Genomic DNA, 24,343 nt, shown 5'->3' with positions numbered 1-24,343 from the left:
CGGGCGCCGCTGGTTGGCGGCGGGGGGACACGTGAGCGGGGAGGCGGCGGCGGCAGCGGCGGCAGCGGGAGTTTCCCCGACAGCTGGAGGTTGCGGCGGCGGCTCCTCCTCCCCGGGTCCCCGCTGGAGCCCAGAGACCCCCCGCGCTCCTCCTTATTGACAAACGCACAAAGGGCCGCGCCGGGGCCGGGCCGGGGACGCGTCTGGAGCCGGCATGGGAGACAAGAAGAGCCCGACCAGGTAGGGGCAGCGGCGGCGCTTTCTCGTTCCCTCGGGCCCTCCGGGAGCGCGGGACCGGCGGCGGTGGCGGCGGGGCTGCCCCGGGGGCGGCGGGGGCGTCGCGGCCGGTGCTGCCCCTGGCGCGCGTGTGTCTCCGCAGGCCGAAGCGGCAGCCGAAACCCTCCTCGGACGAGGGGTACTGGGACTGCAGCGTCTGCACCTTCCGCAACAGCGCCGAGGCCTTCAAGTGCTTGATGTGCGACGTGAGGAAGGGCACCTCCACACGGTGGGTCGCCGGCGGAGGGGGAGCGGGGGCGGCGGGGGAGCGGCTGTGCCGCCGTGACAGGAACGGGGGCCGGGGCAGCCGCGGCGCATCCCCAGGGTGTGAGGGAGGGCGGCCGTGACAGGAATCGGGTCTCGTTTATCGGCGGTGGGGGTGGGAACGCACAGCCTCCTCCGGCCCGGCGCTCCTCGGTGAACCTGACCCAGCCGTGCGCCGGCCTATAGAAACAGATAATAAATACCAGTAAGGGCATAATTGCCTGCACAGCCTAACCCTGGAGAGACTGTGGCCCTCTCACGAAGAACCATCCCCTGGGGAGTACCTGCTAAGACATTCACCCTTTAATTTTTTTCTTTTTTTCATTTTTTTTCTATGACTTTAACTTTGCCTCATAACCCCTTTGTTTTATTGTTATTAGTATTATTTTAATTCGCTTTTCGTCACAGAGCATCACCATGCTATAAGGGGGGCAATAAGGGGTGGATTATAACCCTTCAGTGTTTAGAGAGGAATTGTTAGCTGAATTGTGCTGTATGGAATTGCCTCCCTGTGCAGCTGTGACTTCCCAGGAGGACCTTCTCTCTATACACCAGTCAGAATGCTTGCGGTGGATTAAGTGGTTCCTGTGCCTGCCGGTGGCCTAAACATGCGTGCTTGGGGAACGGAGGCTTTTTACAAAMGAACAGAAGTGCACTTATAGCCGTGCATGCCAACGGAGGAGAATGTTGCTCAAGAACCCTTTCCTACCGTTGCCGTACCTATGGGTCAATCCCATCAGCAAGGGAAGTTTAAATGGCAATCAAGTTGCAATCCTATCAAAAGCCACAATTACAATGTAGATATTGGCCAAAGCAGTGCTGAGTATGACTTGCAAGAAATGTTACACGTTTGAAATAATTGTACCTGCAAGGTTGGGACCAATTACTTGACAAAATGATTACTCTTGATTTCTGGAGTARGTTTCCCTGACTTCTAAAAATTCAGAATGAATATTAAAGGCACTTTTCATAACTTCAGTTTTRAACGTTAGTTGATTTTTTTTTTAACAAAGGAAGTCAGTGAGGTAAATATGCCAAGAGGGAATTGCATCTGTCACATATATTATGATTCCCAGTTATAACAATGGCATMATGTTTATATCACAGAGAGGTATGTACAGGTTGGTAATGTTCAGCAAAATAAGACTGCTGAATTAATGTAAAGTCTTTAAAAACAGCATGAAAAAAGGCTCTTTAACATCCAGTCAATTTAAAATTATGTTTTGTTGCATTGGAAACTCAGCTGCATAAAAGCATTGAAAATTGACAAACAAACAAAARGTGGAGCTGCTGAGAAACAAATATTTCCATTGCTTTCAAGTTTCTACTTGAATTCATCTTTTAAATAATTTTGTAAAAAAATGTCTGTTTTTTTTTTGGTTTCCACTTTCTCCCTGAAAGTGACCTGGTGTGCTAACTGTAGTTTATAGGTTGATTTTTCTTTCTCTAATTAAACTCCGTAACGATGTGTACCCAAGTAAGTTTATGGGATCCTTTTTCCCTTAAGGTTTAGATTGGTTGCATCTTCATATGTTTATAAAGTCCAGGTTTTACATATGGCATGAGGTAGATAAAAGTTGGGTTTAGCCCAGGCTGCTTTTGTCTCCAATTCTGACATATGATTTGATCTAGTAAGTAGACCTTTGTGTCTATGGAGAGAATCATTAGGGTGCCAAAGAGACACAAAAGGCCAGTTGGGTGGATTTTTTKATTCCTTTTTTTAAGGATCTGGAGTCCAAGTGAGCAGATTATTACCTTGATAAAGCATTTGCCTATAGGACGAAATGGTTTTCATAAACATGAGGCAGAAGAACAATATTACCATATTTTGATGGTGCTGAGAATGCATTATTTATTTATTTTAGTCTTCCATTTTTAAGCTTGATGTTAAGATTAAGTTGATGCTTCAGCACGATTGTTGCTGTGCAGTGATTCTTACAATTTTTGACTGTTTTTTCTACTGATCAGAGCTTTGTCTCTAAGACAATGGAAAATGCTACCTTTTTTTTTTTAAAAAAAATTCAGAGAAATCTCTTTGTGTTGAAATGTGTAAAACTTGATTCTGCATGTTAAACTTCACTAAATGCAACCAGATTTGTGGGCGATCTTACTGAAGCTAGATGGGTTTGAAGGCCACTGGAAATCAGGTGCGAAGTTGATTAAAACTTTTTTTTTTTTTAATACTGATTATGCACATTTAACTTTTCAGAAATATTTTCAGGTAATGGTAGGGTTTGTGGGTGTTTTCACTGTTGAATAATTTCTTCACTCTGAAAGAGTTATCTTTAGTGCCAGAGGCAAGACATGGATTATATTCTTTAAGGACTAGTAGAATTGTTAAGATTAGTGCAAATATTTTTAAAGATTTCTTGATTGCATTTTATTTCTAGACTGCATTTTCATTGTAGATTAGATCATGGAGTTAAATTAATCTTGTCTATGGCAGTATTGTATTGACGGGTAAACTGAGCTGTACTTGGAGGGGGATGTCCCCAGGGAAATCCTGGATCAGCAGGAAGTGGTGTAACTGATTCCCAAAATGTCACTCTTTTCTTTGGTTTAGTACTAAAGAAGTGCCCAGCATGGTGCCAGTGAGATGTGTCACAAGTCAGATCTAAAACTTAGGTCATGCCTACCAGATGGAGATCCCTGTGCCTTTTAGTCTACAACTGTTGCAAGACATTAATTTGGTAGTGTCACTGAGGAGCTAAACTCTCCCTGTAGRCGTGGTTTTAGTATTACTTTCTAACCTAAACTGTTCTGTTTTGTTGSTTGGGTACTGAGAAATTACTATGTTCCTCTTGATAGGAAACTACTCTGAGTATAGTAATTTTCTACATGTGACCTTTAAAACATTTTGAAATCTTTCTAGATGAAAGTTGTTATATAAATTTAAGGAACACAGGACTGTAAGAATTATTCCTTACTTGGATAAATCTACTGAAGTTCATTAGAAGCACAAGTAAGGAATACTGAATAGAACCCTAATGTACTGTGTTATAGAGGGAACTGGTAACAAACTCTATATTTAGGTTGCCTAATAGTTTCCATTATAAAGATACTGCACGATCTTTTTGAGAAGCTTTGTTGTTTACGAAAGCCATTGAAGTTGGGCAAGAGGAAAAGTCCTAGGCTAAATAAGTGGTCTGATTTCCTTGCCCCATAAAATCGTTAAAGCTTTACTGAGACTAAAATCATGAAAATCGTCATTCCCCCTCTGTCACTCACGTTGTACAGAAAAGTCTTTGCTAGAACACTGAAAAAGCCCAGACTGGAATCATGTAAAAGCAACAGTGGCAATGAYGGTGCACTGAAAACACGGAAGGGAATTGTATGGCTCCTGGAGAAGTTATAATGGGGTTGCTGAATTTGGTCTGACTGTCACAATTGCTGCTTTGTCAAAAGAAAGTTGCCTCCATTGGCAAGCTACCATTTMTTTTCTTTCTTTTCTTCTGTTCTTCATGGCACTATCTGAATCAGGAGTGTACCAATACTGGTTGACCTTCAAGAATTGGGCTGGATCCTTGGACAGACCTTATTGCAGCAAGCGTTTGCTCCAAGTTTGTCTGTCCTTCAATAACTGTTTGGATTTTGCTTTCCTTGCCAGCTAACACCATTAGTCACTGTAATTCAGATGTGTTGTAAAGCTGAAGATTAAGAGTTTGTGTTGCTGGGAAGAAGTACACAAGAGGGTTGGCATTCTCTCTAAAGGAATGCATGTTTCCTACTCTCTGCTGCCTTCTAGGAGGCTGCATCACTGCCCTGTTGTCACCTCTCTGCTTCAACTTCCTCAGAAGTGTTATTAATGCTCTTGTTATTCAGTTAGCAATAGCATCCAGATATAAAATTACCTATCACTTTGCTTTCCTTCATGTGGTTTTTATGCATGTTGTCTGATCTCTAGTTGCTAGTCTTTTTTCCATGCTATGACAAACCACTTCTTTCAGTGTGAATGGTGAGCATCCATGGCAGTGTAATGAGAGCTAGAGAGGAGCTGCAAATACTGTCTTTTTAAACTTTGAAATGCTTGTTATGATATTCTACTGTGTAAACACAGGGAAAAAAGGTTGCAGAGGTGTGTGATCAGTTTTGCCTTTTCAGGCTAGATAAAATTCCATGATTTTTAAATTAGGAAAAAGGGCCAAATTCTGAAGGATATTTTCACTAATGGTATTCTCTTAGCTAATAGGGAAAGATTTGTTACACGGAAGTGTATTTTGTGATCGTTACGGTTTTGTTATATTTTTTAGAACTACTTTTATATACTTTATTTGAATTCAGTAAAAACTTAATCTTGCCAYGAGTCTGAGTCTCATTGCCTGCTATTCAACCCCATTTTTTTGTTTTTTTCACTTTGACTGGGGGAAAGGAGGGAGAATGAGGAGATGAGACAGGTACAAATAACTTCTGTGAAGTTTTGTGGGTTTTTCCTTTTTTCTTGGATTTAGGTTGTTTTCTAAAAGGGTATTTGATACATGTGTTGAGTGAGGTCCTGTGTGCAATGTCATTTATAAAATAGCCCCTGAAAGTTGTAGGCAGAATGAGAAAGTCATGTTAAGTCAGGCTGAATTTTTGTGGATTTGAGATCTGTACCTCTTAACATCCTTTACTGCCAAAGTAGGGATATATATATAACCAGCTGAATGGGGACGTRGCTTCTGTGTCCTATGATCTATTGATCTTCATCACTGAATCATTCCTTTTGTCACTGGTTATGGTGTGAAAAGCCAAATTTAAATCCCACAGGAGGGTGTGAGATACAAGGAACAGGGATGCAATCTTTGTATGTTTCCTCGGKTTTTGGTCTGTGCTCCTTGACTGTGCCTGAGAGTTTGGCTGTCTAATATGTGCATGTATTTTGTAATCATTTCTGATACTCTCCTAAGTATGAATTACAGGTCTCTACTTGGAACTGTCATGAGTTTGTTTTATGCTTTGAAATGTATAAATAAAATGTTTAATTTTTTAACTTGGATATCAAGGTCATTTTTCTTCAGAAAACATGTGCAATGTGTTTAGTCATGTACCATCTGGGTGTTTACAAGCATAAATCAGTTATATTTAATCAAATCTGGTATTTGTATTTCTGTTGAAATGTAGTACTGCTGAGGACAGAGAGCTGGTACTCCTCTTGTATATCTGGTTTAACATGTCTGTTTCACAACAGCTTGTTAAGGACTCTGCCTTCCAGAATGCAGCCTCTGTGTGTGCACATGCGCATGTGTGTCAGGGGGAAGGTTGGGAAGGAAAAAAGAGGAAGAGCTGCCTGTCATGTTGATTTTGCAAATACATGACTGACTCAAGCTTAACAGGCTCGAGAGCTGTTCATTACTTGTCGTAGTTTAGAGAAGGAAGTATTTGCAGGAATGAAGTGAGTGGAAAACTCATATAGAACTTGTTAAAAGGTGGATTAGATATTGCTTTTATGGTTTAGTGCTAATATTAAATTGTGTAGAGGAGCAAGAATAAATAATTCTCCTTTGCTCTGTAGGYAGCCATTGAGTAATCCAGTCATTCTGGACTTCCAGTCTTATTTTTGAAAAGAGTTTTTAAAAGTAATCTTTGAGATTGTTTCGGAATTTATTTAGGAATTGTTTTCCCTGAAAAATATAGTGAAACTTAAGAATTCTGCACGAATCAATTTCAATGATGTTATAAAACAATGAATGAATTTGAATTGATTGGGCTGGCTTTGTTAGATGCTCCTCATGGGTGTAGCTTGTATGGGCAATAGAGAATGCAATGGGTRGCAAATCAAAAGAAAATCAAGTCTATATTTTAGAAAGCAGTAGGGGGAGGGTTGTTGATTTTTTTTTTTTTAGGTTAAATCTCATGTTAATTCTTTGTAGTTTTGAACCTGACAGGTATTTTAATTTGTTACCCTAAGAAGCTTCTGAAAAAATGTAATCTACTTGATCCAGTACAGTCTGGTGTYCTTTTGTGTCTTGTTGTTACTTAATTAGAGCTTTTTTCATGTAATCATGGGGCCTGCTGTGCTCTGTGCTTTTTTGGAACCCATAATTTTATCTTGAGTCACCTTCACTCAGGATGGTCTTGTCAGATAGTTCTCACCACCTTTCAGCTTGATTCTTGTTTTTTCCTTATACCTTAGTCCAAAGTATAATTAAAACTATTAAATAGTATGCCTGTAGAACCTCACTATAAATGCTATGCTGTAGATACATRTAAATATATCTACAGCTGGTGTTGAGAACTATTAAACAAGCAAATCCAAATTTTGAACTTAATTCTGCAAAACTTTGTCCTTATCATAGTTTAGCTTAAGTGGGAAAATATATTTTTGACTGTGTTGCAAGTCAAGACTGGTAACATGTATTCCTTTTCTCCTAATCAGCAGGACTTCTAGTCCATTAAAGAAAGAAACTAGATTGTCAAGTCAATTGGCTTTATCCTTTAATGCTCCCAATTCTTAAATAATTTCATTCTAGTATCTTTCTGAAATTTGAGTTAAATAAACTCTTTTTATTTGCCCATCTTGTGATTTCAATTTTTTTTTCTTCTGCAGTACTTGATGACTTCTTTCACCTCCCTGTAGTTCTCTAAGCATCTTTTTCTGAGGGTGAATTTCATTAGAGGCTGTTGACTGCCATAAATAACATTAAGTGATCTGTTTCTTATTCTAACTTGAGCTCATATTCCCTTGTTTAATTTGGTTATATGAAATTAAACTTCTGTGTGGGTACTGAAGCAAAGAAGACTTTATGCCAGCTGGTACTTGTTTTCTTTCATTGTTTGATAATGGATATACTTCTTTCTTTCTATTTTCATGATTAAGCATTTTCATTTGGGGCATAAGTAGTGTGTGTTTTGATACATGTAGCTTTGCTTTTTGCTTTTTTTTAATTGGTGGAAATGTCATCTTTGTTTTTAGTGCCAYTAGTGGTATTATTATTCTATTCATCTTTTCTAGGGAAGATTATCTGTTCTAGATTAAGAGCTATTGGGATTTGAATAAACATATAAAATAAKATGAAGTATGTTAAAAGAGAAGACTAGCTGGTAAAAAGAAAGCTCTTGTATCACCTGTAAACTGATGAGAAGTTGCATTTTCTGCCCCATAGCTTTTTATACCAATTTTTCCTTGATTGTTGTGACAGCCCACTATGCCTGTTCCTGTTTAAAACTTGATAGAAATGTCTGTACATTTCATCTTGAAAGTCGGGTTAGGACAGTATGCTTTGCAGAAAATTTCCTCGGAGTATCAAATGMTGTCTTCTTGGCTCATACAATCAGCTACAAGATACTTTTGAAGTAGGCTAGTTAGAACAAAATACAAAGTGTTCAGTTTTTACACTTTCATGCAGTAGCTTATCCCGGTTTAAGTAGTACAGAAAGATCCTGAGGATTGTCTGTTCTCTGAAGTGCATTCCACTGGTATGTGGTACGTTGATGTAGAGCAGGCTTGAACYTGGAGAGTTCGGCTGCAGAATGTTGTTGGTAGGCTTTTGGCTGGCAAACTTTCCATCAGAAGTCAGACTGAAGACTAGAAAATATGACCTTGATGTTAGCTATAAGATTTTTCTTGTTTTCTTAGGAACTGAGGGGTGGGTAGGAAACAAGCAATTGAAAGTTTTCCCATTCTAACTTATTGAAGATTTGTGACTTACCTTTAAATGTTTCCATAATGCTTGAATATACTTTCTCTGTACTGTGCTGCTCATGTGGCAGTGCCTGGTAGAAAAAAAAAAGTGTGAATGAGTGGGGGGTTGAAAATTCACTATGGAAATAGGGTTCCTAACTTGAAAAGATGAAAAAAGTTGGTTTGGCACATGCAGTGAAAGGAAAGTTGTTTGTTATGGCTATCATTGAAATCTGTGATTAGGATCATGCACTAGAAGTTCTGTAATTGAATAAGAAGGATAAAAGAGAAGGTGAGGACTCATTCTATGGCATCTTTTTAGATTATTATACATCTTCATGAAGAACATTATGGAGACTTGAYTTTTTAGGGAAAATGTGTAGTCTTTTCTCCTACTCAAGGAGGACATCTTTGTGGGGCTGGTTCTGAATAGAAGTTTCTAGATTGCTGCAGCCTTCTGGGAAGATGACACCTGCAGTGCAGAACAAAAAAGAGGTCCGAAGCAAGCTCCTTCCTGTCTGATCACAAAACCAGTTGTATCAAGTATTAGCCCCATTTAGTGCAATAGTGACTGTGCTGCTGCATCAGTATGAATGTCATTTTTGCGTGGGTTTTTCACATAGGTGCAAAGGTGTCACAGTTTCTGCAGGAAGGGGGCAGATCTGCGGTCTGGAGAATCCAATCCTTTGTGGGATTGGCAGTTGGAAGAGGTCACTCCACCATGAATCCCAAGGATCTAGGGACCTAGGAGACTGTAACCATGCTTTTCTCTGTAGACTCCCAAATACTGCCTCCTCAGAGGATGTTGTTAAAGGAAATTGAGCTTCCTGACCCCTGTTCATATGTAGCACATCCTCATCTAGGCAAGATAAATTAGTTGATACCCATATGTTTCTCAAGCAGGSTATTTTCAATATAGCTTTCACACTGAGCATTGATGCACCACAGCCTGTGGCATATGGGAAAGAATTTTAACAATATGCAAGAGGTTGAAGCCTTTAAACTGGTTGTAGGAGAAATAACATTTGATGGCTGCTTTGAAAACTATCCATGAAGATGAACTTTGTCTTTCTAAAGGTCCTGATACAGATAGATCTTAGAGCAGGCTGTTGTGCACTGTACCAGTTGTCTTCAGGAGACTTGCTGGCCTCATCTGTTAAATGTCATCTGGAAAATAGGGCATTCCCTTTAAGGGAATGATTGAACAGGGACACTGCCTCAAGGGGTAGTTTTCTGCACATTTTTACAGTGTCTGATAAAACCATATGGGTCTTTTGAGTCTATTCTATTTGAATCAGCTTTTATTGAAAGACAGAATTGCTAGAAATGCACTGAATGGATGATTTCCAAGTAAATGATTCGCACTGTAAAACAGCTAGGAATATGAAAGCACAAATCAGAACTGTCTGAAAGTTAGAATTCAAATATACATAGGATGTGTAAAAATTGTATTGCTACTCTGCTATATGCAGATGGATTTGKATCATGTTTTCTCATACAGACCACTAGCTCTGTTGTTTGCACTGTCATAATTATTCAGTTGTATTATTTGTGAAGGCACTGAAATGGACTCTTAACACTCTAGGATATGGCAGTATGGATATGACAGAAGTAATGGCAGTGAAAAAAAACCAATTTTGATAAATTGTTGAAGATGCATCTAATCATGGAATGCTTCAATGTAAAAATAAAGATTAGTTTCTCACACGATGGCTCTGTATGGTGATTAGTGAGGACATATTCATGTGACATGGTAAGTTAAATGTAGTTTAATCTGATAGTTTTTATTCTATGAATAGCTTAAAAGAGTACTGATGACTGAGAGAGAGTAAGCTGATCTGTGTCCGAACCCAAAGACTGCTTCCTCTGGTAGTGATTTAATTTAGTTGCTGGCAACTTGTACTTGCATTACAAGAAATGGTAGTAGGAAATATATTTTTTCTTGTCATAGTGGGACTTAAACTACTAAAAATCAGGAGTGTCACCATTATATAAGCTCCTTGGTTCTGTGTAGAACACAGTCTGCAAGATCTAACTGGCCATAGCATTTGCAATACTACTTAGTATACACAGTGTCCCTGATTATTTCCTGTTTTCTTTAAATAATATCACTGTTGTGCTTATACAGAAGTGAATCTTTTTCTTTTTTTTTTTCTTTATATTAGGAGGTAAGTTGTAGACTACTGGCACTTGATCTCAAAAACCAGCAATAGTAATGGAACAAATGTTTGTGCTGGGTTTATAGTGAAGTTGAGAAAGCATTTTCTTTTGTTCTGAATATTGTTTGGCAGAACCTAAAAGCTCTTCTTCCAAAAGGTGCTGCAGAATGAGATTGTGGAGTAGATATGATAGTCAATAAAAAGATAATTTTAATGTGTAATTTTAAAAAGCAAATTTTGTTTATGTATCAAATCTAGAAGAAGATGTTAARTTAGTTGAAAAATTGCCTGATAGAAGAAAAAGTCTGAAAACATTGTATCTACTAGTCTGCAAATATATGGAAGGATRTATTAAAAGTTGTGCATTTTGTGTGTAGAAATGCTTAACAATTCTCTAATTATTTGGGAATTAGTGTTTTACATTTGAAAAAAATAGTCCTCCACTATTGAAATTTAAAAARTATTTTATGCTTTTAAGTTTTTACTGTCCAAGTAACACTTGAAAATTTCATTGTCTTGAAGCACAAAAAAAAAAATCAGCAAACAAAGGTAGTGAAATTAGTGRAGTAAACATAGGGAATTTTTTCTTGGTTTCTGTGGAGCCAAATTGTATATACTTACATCCTAATGGTACAGATTTGACCATAAACTGGAATGGATGGCCTAAAATGTAACATTTAAAAATTTACCTTCTCATCAAAGCTTAATAAGGCTCTGCCACTTAGTGTGTGTCCAATTTGTTGTTGATTGCCAGCATTACTACATGAGGACAGCTACTGCAGTGACCTAATGCATGCATGAATGTCTAAGTTCTAGCTACTTTACTTTTTTATAATACAGAAAGAAATAAGAGTTTCTTAGCTCTCAGGAAATTCTTTTGCATTTGTAAGCCATGATAACAAGATTATGATGTGAAGTTAAATTTGGTTCTGTTTATTTGAAAAGTCACACAAATGTAGGCTTCCACCTTCCAACATTTTTTGTGAATACCTAGTATTGAAAAGAAGAGCAGTGTCTGAAATTAAGTTCTTCAGAGGCAGAGGTTAGCTCAAAGCAAGGAAAACTGAGGTAGCTGTGTATGTGTTTAATTTTTAGATGAATGTTTAGGTGAAGTTGCTTACATTTTCTGTCATTAAAACCAGTTACAATGGGAGGGAAAAGAGATTCTGGAAAGGGCATAGATGCAAAAATCACTACTGTCACTGTTACCGGTTTTGCAGAAATACTTCTGAAAAAGAGAGAAAACATACTTGAGTAATGGGGAATGTTAATTGCTTGCTATCTGTATACTAACTTGTTATCAGTATGTGGAAGTAGGAGAAGATAGGTAACTATCAAAAAAACAGGCTAATGGGTGGGAGGAAAGTCTGTTTACTTCTTAGTAACTTCAAGGTACTTTGTTACTTGTTGCAGAAATTGAATTCGAAAATTTTGTTTGTTTGTTTGTTTTGTTTTGTTTTTATTATGGAGCAATTTAGATGTTCTGGCATCCAAATCTACGTCATTGATCCATCATGGAAAGTCACATTCCAAAGCTGCTGCTTGCAACCTCTCCTGTRATCTGCTAAGTGAAAAGCTATATAGCTCTATTACAAAGTTAGAGTTAGATCTCTGTATCATTAATGTCTTTTTGAAAATGTGCAGGAAGCTTGTCATACTCTTAATATTGCTACAATACTTAGCTATAGCTGTGCTCTGTAAAAGTTACTGAAATAAGTCCCATAAGAGTTGCTCAAAATATTCATATGTACATGAAGATGTTCTCCTAATAATGCGTGTTACAGGAGTATTCATTCCATAGAAAATCTACTTCAAACCACTTCTTCACATCCTTCACTTTGTTTCAAAGGCTGCTTACAATACAGTCATGCCTCTATTTGTCTCCTTGTAAATATCTGCTTGCTTTTGAGATTAGGAACAACCTTTTAGTTTTAAATTAATTGCTCTTGTTACTATGTTAAGATATATTTGAGAATGTGGACCTTAGAGAAATGAGGACAGACAAGTGGTGGAGGAGATTTGAGTAGAGACTAACCAGAAAAATGATGGTGAAGGAGAAAGTATGTGAAAATAAGCTTTTCTTGAGATTCCAGTAATGACTGTGAACTAGAAAAATGAAGATTAGAGTATTACTATGGATATCATATTTCTATTAGCTTCTTGAGACATTAATATTTAGGATAGATATGAGTGGAAAATGATCATCAAATAAATGATAAGATATTTAAAGCCTGTACATTTATATTGCGAAATGACCCAATGTAGTAATGAAAGGACAGAGTGGAATTTGAATGATTCAACTTCGTTCTCAACAAGATTTTAATGCCCTTAACTGTATTCTGTTTAGAGTTTAAAAAGACATGTAAGAAACGAACATCAGCAAATCAGTTTCTTTATTAGGGTTTGGAATATTAACAGGGTGTTTCTAAAACCAGTTCTAGATGAGGAAATAGCAAAAGCTGCTGGAGGAGAAATACTAGTATATGAATGAAGTTAGAATTCCATTTGGAAAAAATATTGAATATCTTAGCTGGGTCAGTTTAGTTAGAGACACAAGCTGCACAGGAGCATGTGGAAAGTACATAAGTCTGTAGGGCATGAATGAGAGAGAGAGAATCATCTATAATCATGTATTTACAGAAGGTTGCTATTTAAGCAGTCGTCCTTTGTAAGTAGTAAATGAAGATGAACGTGGGATTCAGGAAAATTTGTGTGGTTAGTTGGAGGAGCTGATGGGCTTTCTCTGAAGCTTAGAGATTTCAGTTCTTGGTATTTGTTCCTACAAACTGGTTGACATTGTGCTTTTATGCTTTGCACAAAGATACTTAACTGGGAATGCCTGACTTTGATTTTAGAGTTTCTACTACATTAGTCAGAACTGTGACAAGTGTTCTGGGTTTAATCCATTATGCATCAGCATACCCTGTGTTTACAATGCAGCTTTTGGAATTATCTCCAAGAATTTCCCAAGGAGACACTGTAAAAAAACGCATATGTGGAAATTGTAAAGGCAAAAGCATTTTTTGGTAGTGATTCTATTCTTTAACARTCAGCTTCATGAGTTTGTGCAAAGATGACACATAAATAGATTACTTACTACTTGTGAGACCTTTTGACAATAGCAATTTTGCTAATTCCAGTGAAACCCTGAAGAGTAAAATTCAGGGCACAAATTGATTGGACTCTGGGTTTCCAAAGAATGAGTCTTGTCATGCCATTGTGGTAGGACAGAATATTGTTACACTTGCAGAACTGTGAAAGAAGCTGATGTTCAGAAATATGCTGAACTCATTACCTGAGCCCCGTGCAGTGAGGGCCCAAAAGCACSAAGAAGTTGAGTAGAAGGTGTGGGAACTTGAATTAGCTTGGAAGCTTTTACTCTGTGGTCCGGAATTACCTGAAAGGGAAGAATACTTTATCTTTAAAGAATAATGTGGATTTTTTCCTTTTTGAGGAAAGGATTCTGTGACCAAGRGTAAGATGAAATCAGGTTTCTGCTCTAGATATTTCTAACTTCCCTTTCTTAAGGAATGTATCTGCTGTCTTGAACAAAAAGTCAATGCCTTCCTGCAGGGAAGAGTAGATAAATTGTACTGCCTAAGGATTAAGTGTGCCTTTGAATCAAACCTCTTTAAGTTTCTGAAGCCTGATTTGTTTTGGTGGTGGGGTTTATTTCTAAGAAGCAGAGAAAAGGATGAAATTAATGTGCAAAATCGAAATTTTGAAATGTATGTGGTACCCTGTAGATATTCTACATATTAAAAGGTGAAAAATTATGAAGAAATGCCACAGGCTTTATGTTTCTCAGGAGCTGGCTTTTTTTCTGGGAAGGAAAACATAGTAGGAGATAAGATACTGCTGATCAGTCTTGAACTGTTCTGATGAATAGACAATCCCAGGTATATAACAGCTGCCTCTTCTTTTGATAGTATTATCATGATCATACCAACCTAAAGGATTCTTTGATTCTCTGATATTACCTGTTTCATTGAATCCTGCTGTATTCAAAAGGTACTGCTTAGTATTAGAAAGAGAAACTTGAGTCCATGAACCTGGAATACATCAATACCATCTTGGGCAGCTAGGATACAGCGTCCTGCTGTAGAAACAGTGTTTCACAGGCAATTTCTTCCTGACTTTTAGGATGGGACAAGATGAGTATAATAGGAAACAAGGAAGTAAGAGGAATTTGATATTAGAATTGTATCAGCTTATTGATAGCTAAGTAAAACCTGGACTAGATTACTGTTCTAGTTGTTGGAGGAAAAGTTTGGCAAGTAAACTGACCAGAACCCAATGGCAGACTTAAATATTAGGCCTAGAATGCTATCTTAAAAGTTTTTAGGTAAAACTTTTGCATGTGTTGYTTGCTATAGAGAAGAGATGATTTGCCTCTGGAAATAGGATAAGCCTCCAGCAAGAGCTATTGGCTTAAATTGAAGCCAGGAGGTGAATGGACTCAAGAAGAGGAAAGGGAAGGAAAGTTCTGCTTGGTTGATATTCTGGATCCAGGTTTTCTGTTGAAGAACATCTTTCAGCTTGATTGAATGCCAAGGTGACACCATTTCCTTAATCTAGACCCACTGTGTTACAATTAGGAAATCGTAATGTTAATATTTCTGCAGTAGTAAAGTATACAAAACAGAGGAGAGAGAGCTTCAGGAAAGAGTGTGCCTTTGAGTAGGTTGCCCTTTCTTCAGGATGTCTGAACTTTCTAAACTGCACGTTATGRATGACAATTTACTTCCCACAATGGGTTGGAAAAAGCACTGGGATTTAATTATAGCATCTAGATTTCTGTGTAGAGAAGTATAGGTTATGTTCTGAGATACCTGTGGGTACTGGGAGAATAGGGCTACTGGTTCTGTGTGGACCAGTCCTGGATGGTCCCCACTGAATCAAACCTAATGTGTTGGCTGCTCCGTTGGACTGTTGATGTCTCCATGCTGTGCTCAGCAGTCTCACTTGCTTGGCTGCAGTATGTGCTGCTTGGCAATCTTATTTGGCTGGCTCTGGGCATTCAGGATATGCAGCACCAAATGGATGAATCTGCTCCCAACTTTACATGCAGGGATATCTCATGCTTATGCAGGACTCTCTTGAGATGTAGGTAGATTTGAAGATAGTTTATGGAAAAACTCAGTTCCCCCCGTCATGCTAGTTGTTTCCAGAACTTAGCAGATGAACCTTAAAGCTGATTGACAAATAAGTAGTTCAGGTCTGTCAGAATTGGAGCTTATGCTCTGAGTAGTGCAGAAAACATTAGATGCCTTATGGACTTCTGATGGCTGCAGAAGCAGCACTGTGCAAATGTGAAGCTTAAATGAAATTCAGCTAAACCCCAAAATGCTTCAACATTAAGCCAGTTTGGTTGTCAGCATGTTTGATGCACAACTCGGGCAATTGGGAGTTTACTGTACTTCTGTATGTTGATGATTAGTATTATGCATAGATATTTTTTGTTTATTTTGGTTCTCAAAATGGACCTGCTTTGATGTAATGAGATYGAGTTATTCACTATATAACTGATAGTCATTGATATGACTGTCAAATCAGTCAAAATGCTATTAACATAGGTTATTGGTGAATACCAGGTGAGGGAAATCAAGGAAGCATGTTGTGCTGTGAGATGTCCAAAATTATTTACGTGCAGGAAGGTACTCTGTTGAGCTCTGGGACATGGAAATGACCCAGGGCAACAGTTGCAGATATSRTGTGGTCTTAGTGCACTGTGTGTCTTCTTGGGAATTTTTCAACTCCAGGCATGTAAATTGCTGTGCTATAAAGATTTTTTTTTTTTTATTTTTTTTTTTTTTTTTTTTTAAGAATGCTAACAATGAAAACTAGTCCCTCTTTCGCAGTGTTAAATATTTTCTTCCTTTGAGGACATCAGTATTGAATGAGTTTCTGCACACAAAACCTAAAGCAAAGACAAGTCCCTTGTCTTTGTACATATGTATGTACAAAGTCTCTGTAAATATGCTTTTTAAACCAGCAGTTAGTCAAATCCTATAAGATAAAATGTAATCACATCCTAGAACAAGAAGATAGAGTTAAAATTACATCCTTTTAGTGGAGTAGTTATGGGAATTCTAGAGAGGACAAAGACTTCCTCCTTGCATGCTTGAATTAATGACTGTTGGCTATTTAAAACCCAAAAATTTTAGTTTTCCTGATTTTTTTAAGAAGACTATATGTAGGACCTTGAAAACAACATTGGAATTAGATAATTAATAAAACTGTAATAGATGACATTGGTATAGAAGTGTAGGTAGAAGTACGGCTGATGTTAACTTAGAAGAAAGGCTAACACTGTCTGAAAAGGAAAACTAGACAGTAGAGAAAGAGAGGTAATATTTGGAGACGTGATGTTTAGTGATCTCTTGGAAGCTCATTAAATTGGTTTGTTGGTATGGGTATAGTTCATAAACTATACCCATACCAACCCCCATTCTTTCTTTTGGAAAGAATTGATAGCTCTTATCTGCTGCAATAGTGTATGTATTTCTTTCTTAGTGTTCCCTTTCAAGTAACTAAAGCAGAATTACAAAGTAAAAATGCAAAGCTTTTAGGGATTGGCTAAATAATAAGTGTTGTTTTTGCGAACATTTCTGCTTGTAGTTCTAGATTGCTCAGTGGTGGTGGTCCAATAATGGTCCAGTGATAGAGGCAAAAATGCTTGTAATCTTAGTGCAGAAGATTATAGAGCTTCTTGCTAAACATTAGTTAGCTCAAGTGCTCTTGAATATTCTTAAAAAGCAAATTACCATAAATATRAACAAAAGACCGTGTTAACGTTGTCTGTATCTACTTAATCTGTAGCAGTGTATTACAAGAAGTCTTTAACTGATTTTGAAAACCAGGAATTTAAAATGTATTTTGGCAAATGATAAAAATCAAGTTCTTGTTACAGGRATAGTTTCTATTACCTTTATCTTCTCTGAAATAGCCTTTTCTGTATGAATTCATTCATGCTTGAATGACATGATTCAGCAAMCACTAAGGAGGAACAATTCTATCAGGTTCAAGCTTCATGAGTGTAGTAGTTATGTGGCTTGCAAAGTGCTTGGTTGCAGTTCATTAGCCCTTTTTGAGTACCTCGAGGGGGGGAGGGGGGGGGGGAAAGCCTGAACACTTGAAARGCATTCCTGGTGTTAAGAGATGGATTACTTTTTTTCTCAGTTTTTTAAAATATAGGAACATTGAATGCCTCTTTTAATAAATTGGGACGTGACAAAAGCAGATAATAAAATTTAGAACAGAGATGTAACTGATAGCCATAGAAAAAATTGACAACAAAAAGATGACTGTTTAATGGAAGGAATAAAATAACTGAGTGGATTCTCTTGTCACAGCAAAACCACATAGAATTTCTTGATTAATTTTTAGTGATTTTTCCAAAACAYGATTCCTCTGTGGTTTTTTGTCCTTACTGTCTTCTGTTCCTTGTTGCAAAGATTTTTTTTCCAGTCTCATTTGTTTTATGGTATTAGGAAAATAAGTTCTGAACCTAGRATTTAGAACTAAGCTTAATTTCCCATCTGTACAGTAATAGAAATTATCTAGTTTGCCCTCAGGATCTGAAATTGTTTTAAATTGAGAACTTACTTGGCTAAGACTTTTTTCCCCCCTCTCCACCCCTTTTTAACATGTTTCCATAATCATGGTGTTGTCCACAGTCCTGGGAAACAATTCATTCTGTGTCAAGAAGTTCACTAGTGTCTTAGTTCATAACTAACACATCAGATTATTCTCTCAGATCACTGTGTAGTATTGATGGGATTGTCACTTGACTGTCATGAAAAAGTGTGTCCCTGTCTCCTGGAACAATCTTCAATTCAAGACAGATMATCAGTTTTCTTTATGTATCACAAGTGTTTTCCACTGAAATTATAAGCTTGTGCATCAGTTACACCTTGGTGATTCTTGCTCTGTTATGAACTACTATGACAAAAGGTCAAAACAATTCTCAGACAAGTTTTCTTAGAAATGTCTCCTGTACTCTGTTAACCTACAAATTTGTAGTCCATCGASTCAATTTGATTTGTTCATTGTGAACTCGATACAGTGTGTGCTCTGCAAGGTCCTAGTGCTCTCCTGGAAAKCCTGTAGTTATATAGTTTTCAGTTGATATAAGATGGTAGTTTTCACTAAAGGGATTTGTTCCTGTTCTTCATCTCTCCATGAGTCAGCATAAGCATAGTTCATGAGTGGATGAGGGGCAGTCTAGTTTTTACCCCAAAGTTCTATTGTGTTGAGAATAGTCTTTTCATTTAGTTTATTAGTTATGAACTGGCTRTGAACACTCATGAAATCTCATCTGATTTATATTAACTGCCTTTCCCATACTTTATGAACTTTTGTAATTTGGCTTTCACTCTGTAACTTGAACCATTGCAATCATTACTGAAAGTATAACTTGTCAATGTGAGCTGCCTTGATTTCCTGCTTTTTTTTTCTCATTTCTTCACCTAAGCAGGAAGTGCCAGTAGTGTGGTCCTGTGGGTTGGGATAAATAAGTATGTGTGTGAGCTGATAACATCTGTTGCTTTAATAATGGTTTTGTATTTTCAGAGTATGATGGTGCATATAGTTTGTGCTTTTTCTGTTTTAAAAATCCTAACATCATAATCCAACTAACAAAACCCAAGAGCTTGACAGGGTAAATGTTCTTTTGGAGAAGAAATCTACATCCTGAAGGTCTTAATAACAGAACCTATTTTAATATATTATGACTTGAAATTTCTTAATTCCAAAACTACAGAACAAATAAATACATTTGCAATGGAATGAGTAAAATATTTCATTTTAAACTAGGATTCATTGTATTCCAATACAAAACAGAATTTAAAAAAAGAATCCATTTCAAAATAATATTTCGGAAAATGTAAAAATAATAAACTGTTGAAATTCTTTTGCCTGCTGTTGCTCTTTCTCACACAGGTTTTTAGCTTGGATCAAAATTTTCAAATGAAACCTGCACTGTGTATACTGATGGAATGTGGTCGTATGTTTCTGTCATCAACATCCAAAGCTTTGTTCTGACAACTATATCCTACTGATACTAATGCAGTATATTTTTGGCTAGTGAAAAACATGATAAAGATGATAACAGTATTTATTATTGTTTCCAATTAATTTGTTTGAGCCGAAAACACTTAAGTTTTATTCTRTAAGGCAAACCATGGCTTTAGCTCTGCTACCTCAAAGGTCAGCTTTTTCCTTTTTGTGATATGGATTGTCTACTTCTGTGCCGGAGCTGTTTACACGCTGAACAGACCACTTCAGCATTTGAAAGCACTGGGAGTGGGTGGTAAAGTAATACCAGGAAGCATTGTCTTTTGGAGCTCACWCTGAGCTCTCTGTCTGGATATGACAACTGATAGAAGAGGGTGCACTGCAAAGTGTGATCTCTAAATCCTGTAAAATAAAAAAAAGAAATCTTGTTTGTTGATAATGCAAGTAAGTGAAACCAAAGGCTCTGATGTTAAATGTTATATGCTATCTCAATGCAGTATTATCAACAAGGTATGTTTAAACAATATTTCTTCTTACAGTGATGGTTWATATTAATAACTGAAGTGTAGACAGTTTGAGACTTGTGAAGTCTAAGCATTATGTGTGTCTATATATATGTGCACACAGGAAACCTCGACCTGTCTCTCAGCTGGTTGCACAACAGGTTCCTCAGCAATTTGTGCCCCCTACACAATCAAAAAAAGAGAAAAAAGACAAAGTAGAAAAGGAAAAAAGTGAAAAGGAAACGACAAGCAAAAAGAACAGTCATAAGAAAACCAGGTAAAAAATTCAGAAACTTTTGCAATATTGGTAAAACGTAATTTACTAACAAAAATCAGAAAATGTTCTTTGATTTTACTGCTTTTTAAGTGGTGTGGCAAACAGGTTATATATTGACATGAAGTTTCATTGGTTTAGGTTGTCTATAAAACATGAAGAAGACCTGCAGTGTGTAGTTGTGGCCAGAAGATGGAGATCAGCTGAACAGAGAACAGAGAACAGACATTTGAAGGGTTATTAAGGATATTGTTTTAAGGTTTATAGAAGTATTTCTCACACCATACAAAACTGTTGATAGGGAAGTTGATGATACTAATCTCTGGAAAAGAGAGGAGATGGGAGTGACTAGTTTTTATGCAAAATAGTAGTGGAAGGAGAGAGAACCGGTAGCAGATTGCAGATGAGTAGGGAAAGTAACTTGGTTATTGATAGCCTTGTAGAACCCTTCAGCTTTGAAGGGCTGAACTAGGGTATATATTAATGTGACAGGATAAGGTATGTGTATTATCTGGTGATAGAAGTCTCTATGCTACATCTGGGGTGCTGAAGGACTGTTAGAACTGAGATATTACAGTACAGACAAGCAGTTATAAAASCCTTGATCTTGCTGTAAAGAAGGAGGGTGCAAAGTGCTAAGCAAAATCATCAGATTTAACTTCTAATTCATCACAATCTAAGCATAAAGTTATTGTGGCAAGAATTCTGTGGTTTTTAGTTGGTGTTTTTTTTTTTTTTTGTTTTTTTTTTTTTTTTTTTTTTTGGGAAGCACTCAAAGTAGCCCAGCCAAGAAATATCCTTTGGGATTAGTTATGCAGAGAAGTAGCAGATGCTTCTGTTGTGCCTGAAATAGGATCATTAGGATCAGAACAAGGGAGAGACTGAGACACAAGAGAGAGCAGTCRTTAGGAAAGTCAGGGTTAGGATTAAGGACATTGAGATGTTATTTCCTTTCCTTTTTTCTTTCTTAAATACTCAGATTTACAAGCTTACCTCATGCAGCTGAAGAACTTAAGCTATGAAGCATTTGACATTAGCATAGTGAGCTTAAGTTAATTAAAAATTATAAACTGAAATATTGATGGATAAGTTGCAATAGTATGGTAAAAATGCAAAAAATAAGGTAAGAGTAAGGAAATTAAAAAAATAAGTAAGATAAAATCTTGGATTGAAATACCGGCAATACCTTATATTAAGAATTGGGTTTTTTTTTTTAAATCAAACAGTTGGKTTTTTTTCCAAGAAATGTATTACTAGGTAGGACAGGAAGTTAAGATTGCTTGATTAGTTTAAGCAGATTTCTTCATTATTCTTTGGGAAAAGGTTATAATCTTATTCTTGCCTTAAAATGTGTACATTATTCCTCGAAACAACCATAAAAATCTTCATGCACACTCAGTATAATAATCTCCAGGTATGGTATTTGYCCAGGTTGATTATTCTGAAGTTTTATCTCTATTTCTATGTGGTAGAGCAGCAGATTTTCAGTTTTTTGTGAAATGTTTCAGTCATGCTGCTTCAGCCTCAGGKGAGCATGAGGTCAAAGACTGTCTCAGTTCTAGTGGAGGAATGGCATAAGTTGTTTCAGCTGAAGTGAACAGAAAGCAATTCTGTTTCAAACAAGGTCAGATGATATGGTAAATGTTAGGCCTTTGCTGTTATCACACCTGCAAACGTGATGTCATTGTTTTATTGCAGGTGGAGCCAGTGATAGTTAAATGCACAAACTATGCGGTTCATAACTGCTTGTATAAATTCAGTATCTGGTAACAGGTTTTTTTTGGTGGTCATGGGAAAGGACTAAATTGAAAGTACTTTGCTTGTCACTAGCAAAAAACATGATGGCAAAATATAAGTCAAATTATTCTTTAGCTCTTTTTGTTGTGAAAAATCAAACAATTGAAAGAGTAGATGAAGAGATTTACCCTATCTACATTGTATGTAACATTAATCTCTGCAGAATTTAAAGCAGTGTATGCCAGGGTGCCAGAGTTATATTGTGAACACAAAGTTCAAACAGTATACTAGTGGTCCTAGTGAGATTTTGAAAYGAGGTAACACATGCTGCAAGTTAAAACTGTCTGTGCTGTTGAATTCAAAAGACAGATGCCAATATCTTCATCTTTTAATGTCGTTTTCTACTTGGAATTGTTGCTTCAGGCTGCTGCAGAGATGGATGTTTCACTGGATCAAATTTGTAACTTTGCATAGTCACAATAAAGAAAGTCTTGAGTTTTAGAAGTGAAAACCTTCACATGTGCAGCACATTCATATTGCTGCACAGTGACATTCATAATGTTAACTTCTAAATAGTTTTAGGAGGRCATGATGTGTTATATTCAACTATTTCAATGTGAAACATACTAGAAAACACTTAACCATTAATACTTCTGGTACCTTGTTTTCCTACATATTACATGTTGCAAAAAGAAGTCTTATATACACTTATGTTCTCCAGAGTTCCTAAAAAGTAGGAGGGAGACAAGATAATAAGATGGTGTGTGTGCTTTTAATATGATTATTTGCTTTATTTAGGCCAAGGTTGAAAAATGTGGATCGAAGTAGCGCTCAGCATTTGGAAGTTACCGTTGGAGATCTGACAGTCATAATTACAGACTTTAAGGAGAAAACTAAGTCACCACCTACTTCCAGTGCTGCTTCTGCAGATCAACACAGTCAGAGTGGTTCTAGCTCTGACAACACAGAGAGGGGAATGTCCAGGTCATCTTCACCCAGAGGAGAAGCATCATCACTGAATGGAGAATCTCATTAAAGTTTATTTCCTCCAGTTTCTTTAATCTCTTCAAAACATGCAAATACATAACTTCTGTCACCTGTTACCACATTTTCATGACAGATTAGTCATGCATAATTGATATGTTGATGAGGATATAATGCAGTTTAAAATAAAAAAAAAAAAAGTAAAAAAGTGCAGTGGTAGAAGCAAGTAACAATATGAAGCTGAGTCAAGGAAGGCTTAGATACCACAAAAGGTTTCTCACCTAGAGGGAGTTTGAGCACTGGAACAAGCTTCCCAGGGGAGTGGTCACAGCACCAAGCCTGACAGAGTTCAAAYACTGTTCGGACAACACTCTCAGGCACGTGGTGTAACTCTTGGGGATGTCCTGTGCCRGGCCAGGATTTGGACTCAATGGTCCTTCTGGATCCCTTCYAACTCAGCTTATTCTGTGATTCTGTAAGAATTTAAATTCAATCTACAAATGCTTATGAAGCATCTTCCGACCAACGTTTTAATCTTCATGTGTAAGAGTGCCATGAAAATGTGGTTTGAATGTTCATTATGCAGTGTTATTGGTATGTCCATTTTCACTTTTAGTTTAGTGAATTCTAACACAACTCTTGGAGTCTCTACTATTGGCATGTACTGAATTTAAATTTTCATAACATAGTTCAAGCTGCCTAAATATGTATTATTTGAGAATTGTGAARCATAGTTATATGTATGCAAGTCAAAGATCAACTTAATCAACTATTGCTGCAACAGAATTTTCATAATAATTATCTTCTTAAAAACACCTGCTGGTACTTGGTGTGGTTAAATAGGAAAAATGTTATTAAAGAAAACATTTGTATGGATTTTTGCCAATGTTTAACACATTTTACTAGATTACTGTTACTGAATTATGTTGATGGTTTTACCAATATTTTTTGACACTTAAAACACTTATTGTAATGTTTACAAGCAAAATAGAAAACACGTTCTAAGCATTGATTAGTTAACTTTGCAATTCAGGTAAAGTACTGCATTGTCGCTGTACACTGGTATTCTGTGTTGTGTAACAAATACTGAACCTCGTGATGCATTTGGCAAAAACTATTTGGAAATATAGAAGTTTAGAAAAGCTTTAAAAAGAACAGAACTGCAGTTCTCATTTCTGCTTAGTGCTGTTTTCTTGCCCCAGATTTCTCTAGTGTCATATAGTCACTTACAATTTCAGTACAGGAATATCAGATGTTGCACAAGAATAAGGAAATAACAGTTCTATTTTTTTTTTTGGTTCCTGAATCAAGTTCTTTGATGTTGATTGGCCTATTAGAATATATTATGTCATAAATAATTTGAAAAAGACTCAGTATCCTATTTTATGGCATAAACTGTCAACATTTATGCACTTAGCAATATACTGATACAGAGCAGAACTATTTACAATACCATCTGGTATTATGTAAAATTACCAATAAAATATTTTTGTGAATACAGATTTTGCATTTTTGTTTACAACCAATA

General features: G+C 37.0%; 1 protein-coding gene across 1 annotated transcript; it reads left to right on the top strand.

The window, feature by feature from the left end:
- The first annotated feature begins 6 nt into the window (after nt 1-6).
- Nucleotides 7-24,315, top strand: YAF2 (YY1 associated factor 2). The gene is made up of 4 exons (XM_057366138.1): nt 7-240; nt 380-505; nt 19,945-20,097; nt 22,630-24,315. The coding sequence occupies exons 1-4, from the start codon at nt 215-217 to the stop codon at nt 22,865-22,867; spliced, it is 543 nt and encodes a 180-aa protein (XP_057222121.1). The 5' UTR covers nt 7-214; the 3' UTR covers nt 22,868-24,315.
- The last annotated feature ends 28 nt before the right edge of the window (nt 24,316-24,343 follow it).

Source organism: Malurus melanocephalus, unplaced genomic scaffold, assembly GCF_030028575.1.
Source record: "Malurus melanocephalus ecotype Western Australia unplaced genomic scaffold, MMel_1.1 scaffold_60, whole genome shotgun sequence".
In the NCBI taxonomy this organism is placed as follows: domain Eukaryota; kingdom Metazoa; phylum Chordata; class Aves; order Passeriformes; family Maluridae; genus Malurus; species Malurus melanocephalus.
This window is presented reverse-complemented; position numbering and strand designations above follow the sequence as displayed.